The sequence below is a fragment of the Gekko japonicus genome, unplaced genomic scaffold, assembly GCF_001447785.1.
Source record: "Gekko japonicus isolate JY-2015 unplaced genomic scaffold, Gekko_japonicus_V1.1 scaffold565, whole genome shotgun sequence".
Classification (NCBI taxonomy): Eukaryota; Metazoa; Chordata; class Lepidosauria; order Squamata; family Gekkonidae; genus Gekko; species Gekko japonicus.
This window is the reverse complement of record NW_015176468.1, coordinates 673,572-696,308: the sequence shown is the minus strand read 5'-3', so window position 1 is coordinate 696,308 and position 22,737 is coordinate 673,572. Positions and strand designations below refer to the sequence as shown.

General features: G+C 46.1%; 1 protein-coding gene across 2 annotated transcripts in view; it reads left to right on the top strand.

Moving 5' to 3' along the window:
• Positions 1-22,737, top strand: part of SCARB2 (scavenger receptor class B member 2) — a 77,770-nt gene that overhangs the window by 34,385 nt on the left and 20,648 nt on the right. For both annotated transcript variants that reach the window (XM_015427124.1, XM_015427125.1), the window contains exons 4-9: positions 6,999-7,187; positions 10,195-10,286; positions 13,558-13,677; positions 16,110-16,288; positions 18,338-18,456; positions 22,221-22,294. In XM_015427124.1, the coding sequence (XP_015282610.1) occupies positions 6,999-7,187; positions 10,195-10,286; positions 13,558-13,677; positions 16,110-16,288; positions 18,338-18,456; positions 22,221-22,294 (773 nt within the window). The remainder of the gene's footprint in view (positions 1-6,998; positions 7,188-10,194; positions 10,287-13,557; positions 13,678-16,109; positions 16,289-18,337; positions 18,457-22,220; positions 22,295-22,737) is intronic.

The window sequence follows — 22,737 nt, the reverse complement described above, 5'->3', positions numbered from 1 at the left end:
TGGATGACCTTGGGCAAGCCATAGTTCTGACAAGAGCTGTCCTTGAAAGGGCAGTTCTGGAAAGAGCTCTCTCACCCCTATTTAAAAAATCATATGAAATAGTTTCTTTTTCGGAACGAAGGAAGACAAGGTGTTACCCAAAATGCATAATGTGAATTTTTTTTATGTAGAACAGTCTGTGGAGAATGGAGAATGAGAATTCCTGCTAGAGATGTGAAGACCTAGAAAAATATTGTAAAAATCAGAAGCGAAAGGGGTGCCGCATGATGGAGTGAGCTCCCGTCTCTAGTTCCAGCTCCTGCCAACCTAGCAGTTCGAAAGCAAGAAATTGCAAGTAGATAAATAGGTACCACTTCGGTGGGAAGGTAACAGTGTTCCGTGCGCCTTGGTGTTTAGTCATGCCGGCCACATGACCACGGAAACGTCTTCGGACAGCGCTGGCTCTTCGGCTTTGAAACGGAGATGAGCACCGCAACCCTAGAGTCGGATTTGACTGGCTTTTGAGCAAGGGAACCCTTTACCTTTACCTTATTCTGGAACAGGTGAAACGCTTTCCAAGATAGCCTTACCTGGTGGTAGTCCTAATAGGACTGACTACCTCAGACTGTTCTTCTTTCCAAATAAGACACTTTCTTTGTTTCCTAGCTTCACTTTTATACATTTCGAATCTCTTAGATGTCAAAAGCTAAGATACATGTGCTAAAGTAGCATAGGGTATAGCAATTTGCCATGTTCAAGTGCTGAGTACTGGGCAGAGTATCCCTATGAGGCCAGAACTTGTCTTGCTTAGTTTATGGGAAGGGGACAGATGTTCCTGCTGTCAGGAAAGATCTCATTTCTTATATGTTGGTGGCAGCCAAGACTTTAGTGGCTAGGCACTGGGAAAGTAGTATACAACCCTCATCGAATATCAGGTTCTATAAGTTATGGGAATACCTGTCAGACTCTTGCAGCAATCAGTTCCCAACAGCTTTCATTCAAAGAAGTAAAGTTTATTGAGACATTTGATAGTATGCAGATATCTTAACCATCTCGTGTTAGAACTGAATAAAAGCGTGCGAAGCAAGCAGTTATACATTACTCAAAGAGACCCCCCTGATGGCCCAGGGCCAATGAGGGACCAGGTAGAAGCCTGCCAAAGTAACAGGCTTCAGTTCCCAGGAGAAATGCTACACCAGGCACTGAAGGTCAAACAGAGATAGTAGAAAGAGAGAAGACACAGCAGAAATGAAACTTAACATTCCGGAGTCATCCCACTCCCGTGGCAGGCAGGACTAGACAGAGGCCTAGCTGACAATACCCGGTCATAGACAAAATACCAGATGTCATTTCCTTGGCGGAGAATCCAAACTTTCATTCAGATTATTTGGAACATCGGTTCCCTCTTCTTGAATATAGGGGAAGACATAAGTAAGCTTAGAAAGGCACTCCCTGATCATTTGAAGGTTACAGCCATATAGCGAATAACTGCTTGATTTTATTGCGCTTGTGGTTTTCATGCTTGTAATTATGGTGTTAGTTGTTGTGATTTCCTAATTGTATGTGCTACTGTAAATTGTTGTTTATATTATCTAAATAAAAGATTATTAAAGAGGGGAAAAAGTGCTGAGCAACATCCTTCTAGGCCCATTGAAGTCTGTGGGAATAGAAAGTTGTAAGTCGGCGTAGGATAGCCCTGTGAGGCATTTACAGTGCAGTCGTCAGCAGAATTAGACCTTTTTAACCCCGTCGGTTTCAGTGGGCTTAGAAGCAAGGTATAACTTAGTGTTTAGGTGTGCACTGTTATATTATTTAATTCCATTAACATGCCAAGTACTATCATAAGAACATAAGAGACTCCATATGACATCTTTATTTCCTTCACTATGTCCCCCCCCCAATTAAACCAAACTAAGCTTGCTATTCCTGTTTGGTCCTTGAATCTGTTATACATCTTCGTTATGCAATTTTCCCTCAAGGCCAGTTTGGCCAGGGATCTTGGAGGGTTTTTTTGTCATCTTCTGGGCATGGAACTGGGGTCACTGGGGTGAGGGGGGGGAGGTATTTGTGAATTTCCTGCATGGGGCAGGGATTTGGACAGATGATCCTGGAGGTCCCTTCCAATTATGATTCTGTGACCTCCTAATGATTCTGCTATCTAATAAGGGGTTTTTTACAGGGGAAACACAGCAGCGGTGTGTGTGTGTGTGTGTGTGTTAGAAATTCTACACACACACCCCACCCATTAAGCTGGGTGGATCTTTTAACAGGCAAGTAACAGGAATATTGGCATTAGTTAAATCCTCCATTAATTAAATGAGAACAAAAGAAATAAGCTCGCGTACTAATACTGCTGTAGAAAGGAAGCCTACTAATAGCCATCCAATGTCAGATGTGGGTTCAGCTTTAGACTCTATGGCTGCAGTGCTAAGTACACAAAGTACAAATGCTAAGTCCTGTTGGATAACGTTGGATGTACTTCCAAATAGACCTGCCATAGGGCTGTTTTGAGCTTTGTGGCGTCTTCAAGACTTCCTGATAAGAACATAAGAACATAGACGCCAATGTTGGATCAGGCCAAAGGCCCATCCAGTCCAATACTCTGTCACACAGTGGCCAGAAATACCAGGTGCCATCAGGAGGTCCACCAGTGGGGCCAGGACAGTAGAAGCCCTCCCAAGCACCAAGAATACAGAGCATCACTTGCCCCAGAGTCCCTATCTATACCTTGTGGCTAATAGCCACCGATGGACCTCTGCTCCATATGCTTATCTAATTCCCTTTTGAAGCCGTCCATGCTTGTAGCCGCCACCACTTCCTGTGGCAGTGAATTCCATGTGTGAATCACTCTTTGTGTTGCAATATCAGCTCCTGTGGGTTAGATTTCACATTGCCAAACTTTGCCAAACGCATGTTGTGAAATGGCGCCTGCTTCTCTCGGTCTGCGTCCGTCTCTCAGATTTAGCGTCTTGTATATAACCCGAGATTTAAATGTGACGAGTCTCCCAGCTTCCCTTGCCAGGCCAAGCCAGTCAGACGGCTAAAGGTGATGAATTAATTGTACAGTGACCAAGGATTTAAGGCCCCCAGTGGGTCTGAAATGCCCCTCTTTTATGCGGTAGCTGTCCGGCTGGTATCGACAGCTTCCCATCGGTCGGTGGCTGCTGATCAGAAAGCAGCTGACTCTCTACCAGCAATTGCTGGTGATGTCAACTGTTCGCCTTTTGTGGGGGCAGTTCAATGGTTATAAATGTTAGCTTTGTTGTCGCTGAATTGGGGGCTGGGCCGGATGCAAACAGCAAACTGTCCGCCCTGTGGCGGGTAGCGGAGCCACAGACTACGGTCAACATTCCAGGTGGGGTAGCCCTGTCAGTCTGTCGAAGCAAAACTTTTAAATGTAATTCTTTTATTTATTCATTTGCACCCCGCCCTTCTCTCCAAGGTGAGATTGTTTTATAGTCGATACATCTGTGACTTAAGTTAGAGATATAAATCAAGAGGGCTCACTTTAGATAACTTGCTGCCACGGTCAGGTACACTTTCTTTGAAGAATAGTTCAATTGTGTACCTTTCTCTCCTGGTAAAAAAAATAAAATTAAATTAAGATGCAGTCTGGAGCCAGTAGTAATGTAATAATGCTAAAGACCAGTGTTCCCTCTAAGCTGAGTTAGTGTGAGTTGGCTCATAGTTTTTTAGCCTCCGACTCATGCATTTTTCTCTTCGCTCCAGAGCAAACTGATTTATGCAGTAGCCAAATCGCTCGCTCACAGCCTTAATGCCAGTAGCTCACAGAGTAGAATGTTTGTTCACAAGACTCCACACCTTAGAGGGAGCACTGCTAAAGACCAACAAGATTTCGGGGTATGAGCTTTCGAGAAACAAGATTTTCAGTTCGCTTGTTTCTCAAAAATCTTATTGGATTAAAAGCAAAGTGGCCTGTATCCAGCTATTTGTGGACTTCTCAGAGCAGGATCTTCTGACTTCTGACTTTCCTCTCCCGTTGCAATCCACTGAGGGGGCCCCCCACCCACCCCGCAGTTTAATTCTTGGGAGTCCACGAGTGCTGGGCAGTAGCACTAGATTTTAACTGTATTGTATGTATCCCAGCTAGTTCCAGCTCCTGCCAACCTAGCAGTTTGAAAGCAAGAAATTGCAAGTAGATAAATAGGTACCACTTTGGTGGGAAGGTAACAGCGTTCCGTGCGCCTCGGCGTTTAGTCATGCCGGCCACATGACCACGGAGAAGTCTTCGGACAGCGCTGGCTCTTCGGCTTGGAAACGGAGATGAGCACCGCAACCCTAGAGTCGGATTCGACTGGCTTTCAAGCAAGGGAACCTTTACCTTTTTATGTATCCCATTATATACTGACATGTAGGTTGTACGCCACCCTGAGTCCTGCTTGCAGGAAATGGAGTGGGATAGAAATCAAACTAAACTAAACATTTTCTGCAGGGGGGGGGGAATCAATCCCTGTAGTCTGGAGATCAGTCATAATTCTGTGAGAACTTTAGGCCCCACCTGGGGGTTGGCAGCCACACTCACCTTATACGCTTTGGGAGGTGGCAGTCTGTAAGGGTCAGACCGTGGCGTGGTTACTATAGCTGTGATCACACGAGCCGTTTGGCCCGACACCGGCACTCCTCCCCTCCGGATCAAATGGGCGCAGACAGCCACATCTGCCAGGCGTTCCCCAGCCATACTTATCCTGTCATAGGACGACTTGGAGCCAGGTTAAAAAGTCACCACATCACAAGTGGTGTTTTCAGTTCCCCGTGCAGTCATTGCGCATGGCCAGATGTCAACATGGGTGAGCGCGCACAGAACGGATTTGGCAGTCTGAACCTACAGATCCATTCTGCCGCTAGGGAATATTTAAAAAAAACAAAAAAACTTTTGCCTGTATGCACATGTGGACGCATGTGCATGAGTGCACATGCACACACATGTTTTGAATATTTTGGAGGCAGCGTGCTCCATGCCTGAGGTGCTGCAGTAATGTGGATGCTTGACCATGGGATGTCTGGGTGGGTAACCCACAGCAGGGTGTGCTGTCTGGCGGATATGCCCCACAACCCTTTACACCGGCTCAGTTAGAGGCGGCACCATATCGCACCAAGCTGCCAGTGTGACCACAGCCTATGCCTGAACTGAGACAGGAGCAATGCCCATTGAGCATCTTGCGCCCACATGAGGATCAACCAGTGAGCATCAAAAACACGGCCTTCTCTGCTGTGGCACCATAATTTTGGAATGCTCTTCCAAAAATTCCTTGACTCTCATTTGTTTTTCTGTACTATTCAGGGATTTTCTTTCTTTCTTTTGTTTGGCTTCAGTGTGAACCGTGTCAGTTCGGCACTGTGATGCATTGAACTGTTTTTCGTCTTGTTTTATGATTGGATCCTATGCCACTCATTTGTATATTCTTTACCTAGAAAAGAGATACAGAAATGTTATAAAGACGCAAGAGTTGTTTTATTCGCCAATACGAGGCTCCAGAAACCATGAGTCACTGGCTTAGGCCAGTGATGGCGAACCTTTTAGAGACCGAGTGCCCAAACTGCGACCCCAAACCCACTTATTTATTGCAAAGTGCCAACACGGCAATTTAACCTGAATACTGAGGTTTTACTTTAGAAAAAACAACTCATACATTAACTTAAGATGATCCAAACAAAGTAAGGAAAGCAATCCCAAATGCTTTCATTTACTTAAAATTATTTGGCAGAGAATTCGACACTTTAATGATGGTCTGGGCCTGGCTGGGGCTATGGCATGCGTGCCCACAGAGAGGGCTCTGAGTGCCACCTCTGGTACCCGTGCCAGAGGTTCGCCACCACTGGCTTAGGCTTTGTGGGTTTGGTGGGGTTAAGCATGCTTTGGGGATTATGGAGTCAAAGTCCGTGTTCTGCTGTGCTGTGGGGAATATTTTTTTCCCCTTTATTTATTGTTTGTTTGAAGTTTTATCCCGCCCTTCCCTGCACTCAGGGCTCAGGGTGGTTCACGACAGATTAAAAATACAAATAAAACAATAAAAACATTCTACAGTTCAATCATTTAACCCAATTTAACACACCAAGACGGCTCATAGGTCTATAAAATGTCCCTGATTAAAAGGGGTGGTGGGCGAACACCCCCTGAAATTACTGAATAAACTGGGGGGTGGGGGTGGAGGAGCATGGATTGCACATTACAAAAACATTTGGTGGGGGAGGTGTAGGACAGTACTAGAACACATGGTTGGCATGTAGAATGTCACAGGATCAACCTTTAGCAACTTTAGTTTTAAAAAGTATCTCTCGTAAAATCTCTTGAGTGCCATTGACTGAGTTGTGAGCTAGATGGGCCAGTGGTCTGAACTGGTACAATGCAGATGCTTCATATACGTATATGAAGGATTTCGGACAGCCTATCTATTCTGTTTCAGGAACTGGTTACTAACGGTTTTTTCCTGTCATTTCAGACAGACCCGTTTTAGTAACCGGCTGTTAATAGAATGTATTTACCTGTTCATACAGTGCCGGTTGTCTCCCATTTGGGAAGCGTGTCTGAGGCGTTGTTGACGAAAACGGCTTTCCTCAGGTCTTCAGTCCCTTCTTCCGGATCTGAATCGCTACAGTGGGCTGTGTAAAATGCCCCTTAGCGCTTCCTCCAGTGACGGGTTTTTCACGCCCCCCCCCCCGCGTGCAATCTCTCCTATTTTTTAAAAAAAATTCTATTGGGAGCGCTATAACGCTATAACAGGATGTCAAATCAGCGTTATAGCGCTCCCAATAAAATGTTTTTTAAAAAATCAGGGAGATTGTGCACGTGGGGGGAAATGGCGGGAAAAGAAAGTGTCACAGTTTGAAATGGCCACAGTGCTTCAGAGACGGCTCCTTACCGGGAGGGAAATGCTGTGTGAAACAGCCATCCCTGCACTGGTTTCTTCCATGACAGGCCAATAACAGAATCAATGTGGTTTAAAAAGGTAATGTGAAATCTCTCATGTATAAATCCCCCCACCCCTTTTCCACATTAGGCTGCAATGGAGATGGCTACAGCAACTGCCATGCGGTTTCCTTTGGAGGTTATGCTCCTGTTGTACAAAGAAGAAATGTTCTCAATACACACCGTTCATGAATGGCTGTGGGGCTACGAAGACAGGTTCCTCCGTACCATGCACAAAATGCGTCCTGCTGTCAATCCGGAATTTGGCTTTTTTTATAAGGTAAGCTTTCTGTTTATAATAATAATAATAATAATATACTTTATTGTCATTGTACATAGTACAACGAAATTAAAGGTGCAATCATTTCAGTGATCTACAGCCATACTCATATACACTCACACAACCATTCACAACCATCCCATAACTCCCTTAAGGTTCACATTGCAACTTATACTGAACGTATTGCCTGCTCAAGAGTTCTGTGGAACTAGAGGGACCAGGTCTCCCCCACCCTAAAAAACCCCACCCCAAAAAACCTATGCTGCCCACTTCATAGCTGGGGAGTGCTATGACAGCAGTGCCATGACATCATTTCCTGTCACATATCTGGAATTGGCATCACGCCGTGCTCTAGCAGTCTTCCCAGACACTGTGGTTTTAGCATAGGAATTTGGGGGACCGTGAGGGCGTCGTGGCGATGCCTAACTGAAAGTGCCGGTCAGCCGAGGACGCCAGCATACCCCGCCGGAAAGAAGAGAGAACGCGCCGCCAACAAGGGTGTCGGTAGAGAAGTCCCCCCCTAAAAATCTGTGGCCCTAGGTAGGTTAACTACTGCGACTATACCAGTAGCAGTACACTGTAAACCGCTCTGAGACCCATTAGGGGTCATGGGCGGTATATAAGTGCAATTTAAAAAAAAAAAGTGACGTCATAACAGTGCTGTGCGCCACCTAGTTTGCTTACTATTCTGTGGTGATTTTATTGGTTCTCATAAAAAAGTATTATATTACTTCCTAGACATTTTTTTGCTTCCCACAACACATCAGCAGGAGAGAGAAAGAACGGACACGCGAATAATAACTCAAAATTTGAAGAGTTCTGGTCCCAACGTTCAAGGGACTAAGGCCGAGACGATACCTTCTATTTTGTGTTCTTGTACTGCATCCGAGAAGGATTTCCCTGCTAGCTTTTTACCTGATTTACATAACTGTTTTATTTAGAAAATGCCTATGTCACTTGTAGCTTCTTGAGGAGGCTTACAAATAAAACATGATTAAAAAAGTAACTTGACATCTAGTTTGCCGTCTTTTAGATGCCAGGCCAAAACACGTCTTTGATCACCTTTTTTTTTTAATAGTCTGCCATTGGTCTGAGGTGTTTTGTGGATAGTTTTTACGTTATTTATGCCCAGTGGCTAGTTTTTAATGGCTTGTTGTTTTATACAGTTATACTAGGGGCCTACCTTTGCTCGCCAACTATATTTTTTGCTGTGCTGGCAACGTTAGTCCAGGCAAGCCGGATCTTGGTGGATCTCGGAAGCTAAGCAGGGCCGACCTGGCAAGTACTTGGAAGGGAGACCTCCAAGGAATACCAGGGCTGGGACACAGAGGTAGGCAATAGTAAATGTCCAAAACCCACTAGGGGTTGCCAGAAGTCACCCATGACTTCCAGGCTCACACACAAAATACCCCCCCAAAAAATCATTTTCTGCAAACTGTAGCCAATATTAGATTCCTAACAAATGTCGTATCCCACCCAGTGGGGATCCAGAGGGGTTTACCTCGTTCTCTTTTCCTCCATTTTATCTTCACAACAACCCTGCGAGGTTGCTTAGGCTATGAGAGTGTGACTGGCCCATGGCCATCCAGCAAGCTTCTATTTCAGGGTAGAGATTTAAACAAGATCCCCTAAATCCTAGTCTGACACTGTAACCACTTAGCATATTGGCAAACATAGCTCAAGTATGGCCCCGGTCATATGAGAGGTTTTGGGCTGGGAGAGGGACGGATCGGGGGCGGAGCAAACGGGCGCGATCCCACCGCAACATCTGGGAAGCGTTGCGCACCCGTCCCCGATCCGGCCCTTCCGCCCAAAACACGGAGCAAAAATGAACGACCTACCGAGGTGGTTCTTCTGGGATGGCCGCATCAAGGCCGGCCGTGGGATCGCCGGCGCGTCCTTTCGCCGGCACATCCCCGGCTCCTGGCCGAACTGCGCATGCTCAGATGTGCGCAGTTCGGCAGCCTCCCCCTCCCGACCGTCTTCCTCCCCGGCAGCTGATCGTGCCGGGGAGCAACGGCGCCACAGCTCAGGGGATCCGTGGGATCCCACCGCGGTGTCTCTATTTTGGTGCGGCTCTAATTAGCCACACTTTGGCCGGTGTTTTTCCTGCCGTGTGGCAGGGACCTATGTATGCTAAGTATGTACACATAGCTTAACAAAGTCCTTAAACCTTTCTTGTCATTTTTTAAAAAAATGTTTTTTCATTCTTTTCCTTTTTAAAAAGGGGGTTTATCAGAATTCAGTATAAAAAGGGGGGGAAGAAAAAAATAGAGAGAGAATGGATATAAAAATATAACAACAGCAGTAGTGGATCTACATGTACGTTTCTATAAAAAACTTTCCCAGTATCTAAAAATAAGTCCATGTGCCATTGTTGTCTATTTGCAATGCATTCAAATATTGGTAAAGGTGTAAGGGTCTCAGTCTGTTGATTTATCGAAGCTGGGCATTTATCTCTCCAGTGTTGTAATAAAAGTCTTTTAGCTGTAGTAAGGGCACGGAGGGTTGATTTTCATTGACCATCGGTCAATGGTCGGGGTCCAGAGGCCGTTTGACACATACCACTGCCCACTTCAAGGAGTGGGCATTAATTGTCTCCCAGACGTAGTCTTGCAGCCTGGAAGGGCAACGTTTTTAGACGCAACTGGTAGGTCTCAGACTTCCAAGAATCCTGTCTGTATCCTCAGACTGGACTAGCTGAAAGGTATCCTGTGCTACTGGACAAACTGGTACCCTGTGGAGTTAACCTGGAACTGGAATTTCCAATTCCCTTAGACTCTGGCATTGCAACTCCCATTATCATCCTAAACTTGGTGGCCAATTTTCAAATGTTTAGTTTTATTTTTATTATCTGTGACAGATTATCTTTGCTTCCATTACAAATAACATGGATGGGGGTTGGAAATAACGTGAGCCGGTTTGACCCAATTTCCTTCATCGCTGGTGGCCAATTTTGAATCAGAAGGTGGGCTCAAAGAAGTTCTCTCATGTTCCTTCTTCCTAGATGAATGGGACGGACGACGGAGAATACGTTGTTCTCAGTGGAGGACGGAACTATAAGGACTTCACAAGGATCGTTGAATGGAAAGGAAAAGAGTAATTAAAAAGTTCTTGTTGTCCCTCCCTCCCTCTCTTTCTCCCTCCCTCCCTCTCAAATCCATGCTTCATAACCCATGTTTCCCAAAATTCTTGCTGTTTCCAGGCAATGCAAAATGGAAGTGTTCCAGGCAGGGCTCTTTTTGTAGCGGGAGCTCCTTTGCATATTAAGCCACACACCCCTAGTGTAGCCAGTCCTCCAAGAGCTTACAGAGCTCTTCTTACAGGGGCTACTGTAAGCTCTTGGAGGATTGGCTACATCAGGGGTGTGTGGCCTAATATGCAAAGGAGCTCCTGCTACAAAAAGAGCCCTGCGAGAAGTTCTTAGAACGTTGCTGTTTTTAAGTACCGCTAACCTCCCTATTTATTTGTTTATTAAAACATTTATATCCCCCCCTTTCCTCATAGTTGAGGACATCTTATAGAAATAGCCAGGGCTTTTTTTGTAGAAAAAGCCCAGCAGGAACACATTAGCATAACAGGCCACACCCAACAGCAGAAACTCATTAGCATATTAGGCCACACCCCTGACACCACTGCTCATTAGCATTTAAGGCCACACCCCATGTTGCCATCGCCACCTTTTGCTGCTTATTCTGTTTACTTTGTTTCTTGTCAAAACCCAGGGCTTTTTTTGTAGCAGGAACTTCTTTGCATGTTAGGCCACACACCCCTAATGTAGCCAATCCTAATGAGCTTCTGCTGTTGGGTGTGGCCTATTATGCTAATGAGTTCCTGCTGGGCGTGGCCAACTCAGGAGCCAGCCGGAACTCCGTTCCTGTGCGTTCCTGCCAAAAAATAGCCCTGGAAATAGCTAAAAACATTTTCAGCGAACACCAAAAATAAAATAGAAAACCTAAAATCTCCCCCTTCCCCCCCGGCCGAAAGATGCCTGCCATTCAAACCCCCCCCCCAAAAAAAAGCCTGGGCCAACAGGCCTTGGAGCACCCCCTGAAGATCTCCAAGGAGGGGGGCTCCCTTCACCTCTTCAGGAAAAGACCTGGGCCACTCTTGAGTGGTGGGAGAGCTGACAGATGGCTACCTGATGGCTGTAGTTGGTGCTCAGGGGCATATAGAAGGAGACAGCCCTTCGAAACCTCTTTAAATGTATGCATCCTGCAGCAGATCCTTCATTTCTTTACAGGCTGCGTTTCAGTTGTGAATAAGGACCTAGAGCAGTGATGGCAAACCTTTTAGAGACCCGAGTGCCCAAACTGCAACACAAAACCCACTTATGTATCCCAGGGCTCTTTTTGTAGAAAAAGCTCAGCACCAGCAGGAACTCATTAGCATAATAGGCCACACCCAACAGCAGAAACTCATTAGCCTATTAAGCCACACCCCTGACAGCACAGCTCATTAGCACATTAGGCCGCACCTCCATGTTACCAGAAGTCTGGTCACCCAGCCACACCCACCTGTTGCTTCTTATTCTGTTTACCTTGTTTGTTGTCAAAACCCAGGGCCTTTTTTGTAGCTGGAACTCCTTTGCATGTTAGGCCACACACCCCTAATGTAGCCAATCCTAATGAGTTTCTGCTGTTGGGTGTGGACAATTATGCTAATGAGTTCCTGCTGGGCGTGGCCAACTTGGGAGCCAGCCAGAACTCCGTTCCTGTGCGTTCCTGCCCCAAAATAGCCCTGTTTATCGCAAAGTGCCAACATGGCAATTTAACCTGAATACCGAGGTTTTACTTTAGAAAAAAACAACTCATACATTAACTTAAGATGATCCAAACAAAGTAAGGAAAGCAATCCCAAATCCTTTCATTTACTTAAAATTATTTGGCAGAGAATTCGACACTTTAATGACGGTCTGAGCCTGGCTGGGACGATGGCACGCAGAGAGGGCTCTGAGTGCCACCTCTGGCACCCGTGCCATAGGTTCACCATCACTGACCTAGAGGGACTAAGGAAGAGATGGGTATGGGGAGGAACCATTTTTTAAGTAAGCAGGGGAAAGAAGAGAAATCACGTAGGTCTTCGAGGAAGGAGTCGCAGGAGAATGCGGCAACGACGGTGAATGGGTATACGTTGTTTAACCAAAAACGAGACTTTTAGGTTGCTGATGGTGTTAGAGGCAAAGAAGTGAAGGTTACAGGCAGGGATATATTAGGGTGTGAGAGAAGATAGTGAGTGGATCAGGCTGTGGAAGACTTTAAAGGAGAGGACAAGGATTTGTACTGGATATGGAAGGAGACTGGTAGTCAGTGGAGACAGAATACCTCTGGTTGTTGGACGCTGGGGAGCTGTTGGGGAGGGGGAGCAGGGGGCTGAGGGGGTTTGAGCTGGATCTCTAGATCCAGCTCAAACCCACAGTTTGGCAAGAGGAAAAAGAGGAGGTGTCTCTTAGGAATATTAGTGTGACAGGCCCTTTCTTGAAACTGAGGGGACCTGTTACGATTTTGAGGAACCAGGTTTGCTTAGAACTGTAAACTGTCCCCTCATTTGCAAGATGTTCTTAAGACAGCACGTGTAGCCTTTGCGTTCGCTGCTGTGAGGTAAATTTTGTGGTCGAAAATAAGCTTAATAGTCTGTTCCATACGGCTATTTGTCTGTAGGGAGATGTAATCCGAATTAAGATGAAAGGACACAAGTATAGATAGTCCTACTTGGAAACGGCCCCTTGTATTAGTCCTGAAAGATGTTAGGTTGTAGGATTTGTAACCTACAAGGTAAATCTGGTCTGGCGACCAGGTTTCTTGAAGGAGTATAACATCAAACCCTTTAAGATAGCTTATAAACTTGGCATCTTTGACTTTATTCCGCCATCCCGCCAAGTTCCAGGAGATGATTTTGATATCCGAGGTAATGGAGAGCTTAGGTGGCGAGGTCGTGGAAGATGTTATGAGTCAATCACCTTTATTTAGTTGTTCCAGGGCACCATTGGTATCATAGAACACACACCCATTAGCCAAGCCTTCTGATATAACCTTAATTAATTGGCTCATATTTGGCCACATGATCTCTCCCTTTCTGCTCAAAAGGGAATTCTCAGCTGTTACCAGTGGTGGGCGTATTTCTGCTTGTGTTCTGTAAATTTAAAACAGGCAACGGGCGGCGCAAGACCCTGCGTGGCTCCAGACTGCTGCTGAGCGGGGCTTCCTGTGTTAATGAGCGGCCGCTCATGCTCACAGCTTAGAGGGAACACGGCTTCACAGTTAAACCACTCTGTCACACTGCCGGGCAGAGCTGTGCACAAAGATTGTCTGCTCCTTTGCTGACACAATTCCCTTCTTCATTTTCCTCCCCCACTCTCCACTTCTGACAGGAAACTAGACTGGTGGACGACACCAGAGTGTAATATGATAAACGGAACTGATGGGTCTTCCTTTCACCCACTGATAGACCAGGACGAAACCATCTATATCTTTTCCTCAGACTTCTGCAGGTAAGAATGGGAAGTGTCCCCCTGAGCTTCTGAAGGGCTACCTAACTTTGGCAGAGTGAGCCAGTGAATAATGCACTGGGACCACACCAGTCAGTGTTGTTTGTGGCCAGCCTGAACCTTGGAGGGGCTGTGGGTCAGCAGAAGAGCATCTGTTTGGCATGCAGCAGGTCCCAGGTTCAATCCCCAGTATCCAGTTAAAAGATCTGACAGTAGGTGATGTGAAATACCTCTACCTGAGACCCTGGAGAGCTGCTGCCAGTCCGAGTAGACAATACTGACTTTGATGGACCAAGAGTCTGATTGAGTATAAGGCAATTTCATTGGTTCATTTACTTTCTTCTTAATCTTAACTTGTATGACTGAGAAGAATGTTGTGATTTGGCACATAAGGAGTTTTGGCTTCACAAAATCCTTTACTGTCCCAAGTTCATGCTCTTCTTTCTCCCCACACCTTTCATTTTTTTTTAACTACCCCATGGAGGGATAGAATTTTATTTAAAAAAATTTCAAAAAACATACAAACATTAAGGACAAACAAACATAGAATGGGGGTAATTCTTCTTCCCCACACCTTTCATGAGTACATCCTATTTTGACAGCAGAGCTATAGAATGCCTGTCTGTTCCATCCTGCCTTTCTTATTTTTTTTTCACTACTTAAGTGTTCATCAGGACAATCAGACCAGCCAAGTTATATATCAGTGCCCTCGGGTGTTGAACTGAAACTTCATGCTGTGAGCTTCAGTTCCTTTTTATACTGTTCCGTTATCTTCAGTGCAACTCAAATCAAACTGAAGAGAGTGGCAGCGGCTGATGAGTTAATTATTTGATGAAAGATACAAATTGTCACATAGACAGTGCTAATGTGGAGGGGATATGAGACGAACCAAATTAAGAGTATTTTGCAAAGATGAGATGTTGTAGGGAGACCTACGCGATACCTCCTGCCTTGGCTGCTCTCAAGGCTTTGACTGTCCCTGACTATATGCAATACAGATTCGGGTGGGTAGCCGTGTTGGTCTGAAGCAACAGAACAAAGTTTGAGTCCAGTGGCACCTTTTAAGACCAAGAAAGTCTCTCTCTACCTATGTGTAACAGTTGAGGAAGTCTTGTTTCAGTATATCTGAAGAAAGTGTGCATGCACACAAAAGCTTATACCCATCAACGTTCCCTCCAAGCTGTGGAATCTTGTGAGCAAAAATTCTACTTTGTGAGCGAATGGCATTAAAGTTGTGAGTGAGTGATTTGGCTGCTGCATAAACTAGTTTGTTCTGGAGCCCTCCTTCCTGAGCTGAGACAAAATTGTGTGAGCTGGAGGCTAAAAAACTGTGAGCTAGCTCACACTAACTCAGCTTAGAGGGATCACTGCCCAGAATTAAACTTTGTTGATCTTAAAGGTGCCAGTATCTGAAGAAGTGTGCATGCACACGGAAGTTTATACCCAGAATTAGACTTTGTTGGTCTTAAAGGTGCCGGTATCTGAAGAAGTGTGCATGCACACAAAAGCTTATGCCCAGAATTAAAGTTCATTGGTCTTAAAGGTGCCAGTATCTGAAGAAGTGTGCATGCACACGGAAGCTTATGCCCAGAATTAAACCTCATTGGTCTTAGTCCCACTGGACTCAACCTTTGTTCTGCATGCAATACATTTTAGCTTCCACGGACTGAGTCGCTTGGTCCTGAAACACCTACCCTGTCTCAGCTGTATTCTATTACAAAGCGTCACAGAGAGGGTACCAGTACACGTTTTAAGAGGGATAGCCGCAGAACCAAACAGGAGTCTTGTGATACTGTTAACACCTGGGGTCCCCAACATCGTGTCCACATGCACCTGCTGACACCTTTCCTAGTGCTCACAGGTGGCTTTAGAAAATAGGTGGAGCCAGGCGACGCTTTTGCCCAGCAAGGCTTCTGATTGGGCTTCAGAAATTTGATTGCAGATTTTTTTTAAAAAATGTTGCTGTGGCAACACCTGCCAAAAGGATCTTCACTGTGTGACGGAAGGTAAGCTTCTTTCAGCCATTTTGTGGCTGGCTCCTCCACACTGTGTCAGAATTCCAAAGGTACCCACAATCTCAAAAAGGTTGGGAACCCCAACGCTCCCTCTAAGCTGCGGAGTCTCGTGAGCAGAAATTCTACTTTGCGAGCAACTGGCATTGAAGTTGCGAGCGAGCAATTTGGCTTCTACATAGATTAGTTTTCTCTGGAGCCACCTCCTTCCTGAGCGAAGGCAAAAATGTGCAAGCCGGAGGCTAAAAAACTGTGAGCTAGCTCACACTAACTCAGCCTTAGAGGGAACAAATTCCTTTTCTTGCTTTAACTTTTGTGAACTGCAGCTGACTGTATTGTATGTGACGAAGAGGTTTGTAGTCCATGCCTGTTCTCATGAGATTTCAAGATGACAGACTTCAAATTATTCATGCCTCTTTCCAGGTCTCTGTCTGTGACCTACGAGAAGTATGTTACCGTTAAGGGCATCCCAGCCTATCGGTTTGTGCCTCCTGCATCGTTTTATGAAAGTGGCAAAGTCAATAAAGACAACGCTGGGTTTTGCGTACCAGCAGGGAATTGCCTCGGGGCAGGGGTCCTGAACATCAGCACCTGCATGCAAGGTACGTGGGCCACAAGGTGATAAGCTGAGAGCAGAAATGAACGTTTCCCAGTTCCGGCACTACCTGGACTGTGAGAGACTGGAAACTGCTGTTTCAGGGGGTTCGTTCTGGTTTTTAATTGCGGTGTGCCGTCACCTTGCCAAAGGCAAGATTTAGAAATTAGTAGATAAAATGGTTGGCTGTTAAGATAACTCTTCCTCTGGCTTGCCAAAAAATTCTTGACCAAATGCTAATGTTTTGGCTGACTTCTGGAAGATATTCTGGCTTGGGCACAGCAGCCGTCAAGAACTTCTCCGTTGTTCAAACATGTGTGTAGGAAGCCTCCTAGAAGTCATTTTGAGCTCCCCTTAAAGATTGTGATCCAGTTGTTGGCCATCTGTGACCTCCACACCCAGCATAGACCCACTGAACAGACTCTCTAGAGTAGGGGTGTCAAACATATGGCCCATGGGCTGGATCTGGCCCCGGTACCCACAAGGCTCAGATCTGCCCACGAGCAACTTCCTTCTCCTACTTCCTTTTCCAGGGTGGCTGCTGCTGCTGCAGCTGCACCATAGCTTGGTTTTTTCCCAGCTCTCTCAGTAGCTCTTTGCTTTCTGCTTCCTGTTTCCTGCCTCTTGCCTCCCTTCCCCCCACCCCAGAGTTCCCTCAGTGGCTGCTTCCTGCTTTGTGCAAGAGACATACAAAGACATACAAAGACAAGCCCCTCACACACACACACACACACACACACACACACACCTTCTGCTTCCTTCTCCAGGGCTGCTGCTCCTCTTTTGGGGAGGGGGGGAGGGGGGAGAGGAGGGAGGGAGGGGGTGGGTGGATGGATTCTTCTGACAAGAACAATTTACACCTGGATGGAATTGAGACCTAGGTTTCCTGTCTCACTACCAATGCTGGTATCTCCATGTCAACAGGGGGTCAACAGTGGGAGGGCTTCTAATGTCCTGGCCCCACTCGTGGACCTCCTGATGGCCCCTGGTATTTCTGGCCACTGTGTGATACAGAGTGTTTGACTGGATGGGCCTTTGGCCTGATCCAACATTGGCATCTCTTATGTTCTTATGTTCTTACTACCCCTCTGCATATCACACCTAATCCTATCAGGCCTGCTATTGTCTTTCACCTGCTATTGCCATTCAACACCTGAAATCACCTTTATAAAGTTTATATCTCCGGTACCATGTGTTACATTTTATGGCATGCATGGCCCGGCCTAACAAAGTGACATTTATGTCAGATCCAGCCCTCGTAACAAATGAGTTTGACACCCCTGCTCTGGAGAGAGTAGTCTCCCCCAGATATTGCTGTGGCCCCTACAGATTTTCACAAACAGAAGCAACAAGCCAGAAAATGCCAGGTTCAAATCTCACCTCAGCATATTATGTGATCATATGGCAAGTTTTTTTCCTTTTCCACCTCTGCTCAACATCAACAATATGGAGATAATGAGTACAGAGCTTTGGTAAGGATTGACGACTATTTGAATATTTAAAATATGGGATATAAATGCTAAGTGTTACCGCATTTACCCAAGAGGAAGATGACCCTGAATGTAAGACAACCCCATGAAAAAAGGCAAGAAGCAAAACATTTATCGCTTCCATACAAACGTGTAACTAGTGCACAAACTTGTTATATGTAACTAGTACGCAAACACCCCCGGAAGAAACCCTAGTCTTCCTTTTAGGTAAATACAGTATTAATACAGAGTTTTAGTCAGGGACATGCTGGAACTCTCAGGAGGGAAATGAAGTTTTCAGCCTGTAGACTGAAAACTCATAAACTTTTAAATATTTTTAAAAGAATTTTGCTAAAGAGATTCCAGAACTCTGTTCCGCCGCATTCCCCCAGAGAAAAATCCCTCGTTTTAGTTAATTAGTCACATAGTTAACCAGTTACCTTTAAACCTTCATCATCCGTGCTGAAAGAATAATACAGAGCTGATACGAGGGTCTTGTTCTGTGTGTTTTTAAACTATTTTAAACTGTGTTTATAATGTTGGTAACATCTCCATTTTGGGCTTTTAAAAAATTTCTATTGTTGTAGGTGCGCCAATATTATTATCATCACCACATTTCTACCAGTCGGATGAGGCATATATCAAGAGCATTGACGGCATTCATCCAAAGAAAGAGGATCACGAGACATTTCTGGATATAAACCCAGTAAGGCTCCCCCCCACCCCCGTACTGTCCACCCCTAAAAGCAAGAGCTTGGTCTCCCCTACCCTATAGTTTAATGTGGAACCGTTTGGGACTTAAGCGTTATTTCCTTCAGAAATCAATACAGTTATCTCAGCATGGTTTGGCCATTAGGAACAGACAGTTTCATGTTCTCCTTTCTTTCCCTCGCACAGGGGGCGGGCGGGGTGTGGCTCAGTCGTTGAGCTTCTGCTTGGCATGCGAAAGGTCCCAGGTTCAATCCCCAATACCTCCAGTTGGGAAAGGACACGCTCGTAGGTGATGTGGAAGACCTCCACCTGAGACCATACAGAACCACTGCTTGTCTGAGTAGACAGTATGTACCTAGATGGACCAAGGGCCTGATTCTTTACAGGGCAGATTCATGTGGTTGCCTGTGCTGTTTGCCCGCTCCACATTCTGGTTCCCAGTAACCAGACTGTGACATCTGTGTCAGGAAAACTGTGCTTTACTCCAAGCAGTTGTTTCCCTCCGAATCAGAATCCCACACCAATCCACGACTGCTAGTTCTGGATTGGAGGGCAACTGTGTTTAGAAGTAACCATAGTTTACCCAGTTTGAACATCATGGAAAATCATGTGTACCACCCTAAATTCCACGGAGGAAGAAGTGGATTAAAACACAATCGATAGACACAGTTTTTATCTAGCAACCTTCGGGGTTTTTTTAGATGAATGCTTTTATTTTACTCCCCAAAGCTTCCATTTTTAATTTTGTCAAATAGGGAGTGGTTTGGTAGTCATGGGGTGCGTTCAGACGGGGCATTTACAACGGTATAGGTGCCGGTTGGAATCGGTGTACTTACCAGCGTTCACACGGCGAACATCTGCCTCCCGTCCCTAACCGTTGCAAAGAGCTTTAAACCGTTGTATTCTGCCACTAGGTGCCCAAGTGGTGGTATCCTGAGTGCAACGGTTGTAATCGCTTTACCCCCCCCCCCCCCTTTTTTTGATCGCTCTCCACCGTTAGAGCCACGTCCGTTCGGAAGCCCAAGGCTTCCGATTTTCGCCCGCCGTTTTTTTTTAAAGGTCGGTGATATGCGCTTGGGCAAAGCTTCGCCCCGGCGTTTGTTTAAAAAAAAAGAAAAGGTCCTTAGTTTAACGTTTTAGAGGAGTCCGGGACCTCAGGGAGGCCAGTTTGCTCTTTAAACTTTAAAGGTAAGTCCTCTCTTCAGGGCATGCTTTTCTGGACGGGGTGTTTTGTGCATGCGCGAAGATCGCCATTCTGTGGATGGCTGCCTGCAAACTGAGTTAAAAAAAACAAACCACCGACGCCCGCTGTGTGTGAACGGGCATACAGTGATGGGCTCCGCAGACAGGAGGTAAGTGTGATCGCGTTTCAGCCGGCATAAACTGCAATGGTTCCAACCAGTACAGTTTATGCCGGCTGAAACGCCCCGTCTGAACGCACCCATGGTGTCTTCCCTCAGCGCTACCTCAAAACCATTGTAGTCACCCCTCTCCTTCCCCCTAAATTTTCCTTGAATTTGCCTCTGGAAGTATCTAAACTATATAAAAATGAGGCAGGAGCACTAAAGCTCTGGAGATTCCATTGATTGACTCAACAGAACTGTCAACTCCACAGGGAGGCCAGAAATGTGCTTGAACTGCAAAGCGTGAGGAAAAAATCAAAACTGCATCCAAATATTTTCGAAGGAAAATATTTTCAAAGACAGGGTTACATGCAACGCTCCCTCTAAGCTGTGGAGTCCTGTGAGCAAAAATTCTACTTTGTGAGCTACTGGCATTAAAGTTGTGAGCGAGCGATTTGGCTACCGCAGAAATCAGTTTGCTCTGGAGCCATCCTTCCTGTACTGAGGCAAAAATGTGTGAGCTGGAGGCTAAAAAATGGTGAGCTAGCTCACACTAACTCAGCTTAGAGGGAACACTGGTTACATGGAAGAACTTTCCTTCCACTTGCCCCATATGTTCTGAAACCCAGTGCCCAACATATTTTTTCAGCCATTTTAATTGCTGCCACAAAATATGCAAAATCCTGGAAATTCTCCAAATGTCACAGTCAAAATACAATATACACTAACAGGCGGACTGGGGTGTGTGTGTTACTACTTCATTTGACTTACAAGTGCACATGCCTCTCTGCTCTTTCGCAAATGAAAAAAACAAAGCGTTTTGTAACATCTTAAAAGACTACCCACTTTAATCATGGCGTACGTTTTTGTGAGCTAGAACCCAATTCCTGAGATGCAGGAAATACTACATTTAAGTGTTGTCGGAGGCACTGTGAAAGAGCATCTGCTTGGCATGCAGAAAGTCCCAGGTTCAAAAGCTGGCAGCCCCAGTTAAAAGGAACGGATAGAAGGGGGTGTAAAAGACCTCTGTATGAGATCCACTGCCTGTCTGAGGTCCCGTTCACACGGAGAAGTTGCCGCGCTAAAGACACGGATGATAGGTGGATTTTCGGTGCACGATCACACCGCAACATCTGGGAAGCGTGGTGCACCTGTGGCTAACCCGTGGCTTGTCGCCGAAGATGCGGAGTAAAAAACCACCACATACAATGTACTAGTTTCCGGAAAATGCGGGGTAAGGGCGGGCGTCTGATCGCGTTTCCGCTTGAATTCCGTGGCATCCAGCGCCCGTCCATGTCCCGTTGCAAACTGGACTGTTGTTTTTTTAAACAATCTCCACAGGATGCGCACAAATGATCATGCGCATGCACAACTTTCGGTGACCGCGCTGCAGGATAGCTGTGTGATCGGCACCTAACGGCCGAACCACAGGACCTCGACAGGACATGTGATTGGGCTGCCGTGCGTTACTTTGCTCCGGGGCAAACAGCCACGCTCCCCCCCGCATTTTCCGGCCCATGTGACCGGGACCTGAGTGGACAATACTGACCCTGACAGACCGGTGACAAGAGTTCTACCTGAAGCTAAAGGGGGAAGTTATTACAAACATGGCTAGCCCCTGCAGTTCGTCAAGAGCGATTCTAGGATTTGAGAGCTCCTTCTTCCTCCTTCCGTCCTTCTCTCGTCATCGCGGGAAGAAGATAACAAGAAAGTTGAACACAAGATGGGTTTCCTGTCTTGCTTTTTGTAAGCCTGGAAATGTTCTCTTCTCAGACTTTGCAGTGGCCTCAGATGTTTCTTTCCCCAGCACTTACGGCCTCATTACTGGGACGCCAAACAGCTGCTCATATTTGGGTGCAGGTGGCTGAACTAATAGTCTGCCATCCAATTAATTTTTTAAAAAAAAAGCAAAACGCCAAAACAAAAACCTCCTGTGCAATGCTCCCTCTAAGCTGTAGAGTCTTGTGAGCAGAAATTCTACTTTGTGAGCTACTGGCATTAAAGTTGTGAGCGAGCGATTTGGCTACTGCATAAATTAGGTTGCTCTGGAGCCATCCTTCTTGAGCTAGGACAAAAATGTGTGAGCCAGAGGCTAAAAAACTGTGAGCTAGCTCACACTAACTCAGCTTAGAGGGAACACTGCTCCTGTGTGGTGCTGGACATGTCACTGTTGGCGTGACTCTCGTTTTAACAGGCAGGACGTTCCCATCTGTCTCCATCCTCACTCTCTGTTCTGGATTCATAAATGTTTGAAAATGCCCCGCCTAGTCCCATCCTTGCACACCGCTTTGGTTCCCCGTCCAGGAGCGAAATCCATATTCAATGTGTAGGGTCACTCACTCGTTTATTTGTTTTTTGAATAACGCCACCGAGGAATTTTTTCAGAATTGTAAGTCACGGGTCTCTCGTTTCACAGACGACCGGGTTGCTGGTACGGGCGTGCAAACGCTTTCAGATCAACGTCTACGTACGAAGTCTCCCGGATTTTTTGTAAGTCCTCTTTGATGTTAACGGGGGGGGGGGCTGAAACAGAGGGGGGCATTTTGTGCTGGAGCCCCAAACGAGGCTCCATTGGCCAAGGATCTAGCACTGTGCTTTTTATTTAATGACAGCTGAAAACTGAGGAAGGGGCCGGGTATGGGCTGACAGGACTAGACTTCTGCAAGTCTCTCCTTGGGGCTATAGCCCTGAGCCTGCTATGCTCTGGAGGAGGGTTAGCCATCCCCTAAAAGAGGGTGGGTTTTTTTGGGCGGGGTGCTGTCGTATGCTGGCCCTGTGGTTGGAGGCTTCAGCTGACAGTGCCAGCTACGGCTGTTCCTCGAAAAGTCTGATCTGGCCATGATACTCCATGCCGTGATCACATCCAAGTTAGATTACTGTAACGTGCTCTACATGGGAAGGAGTTTTCGGCTAAACACTAGGAAGAACTTCCT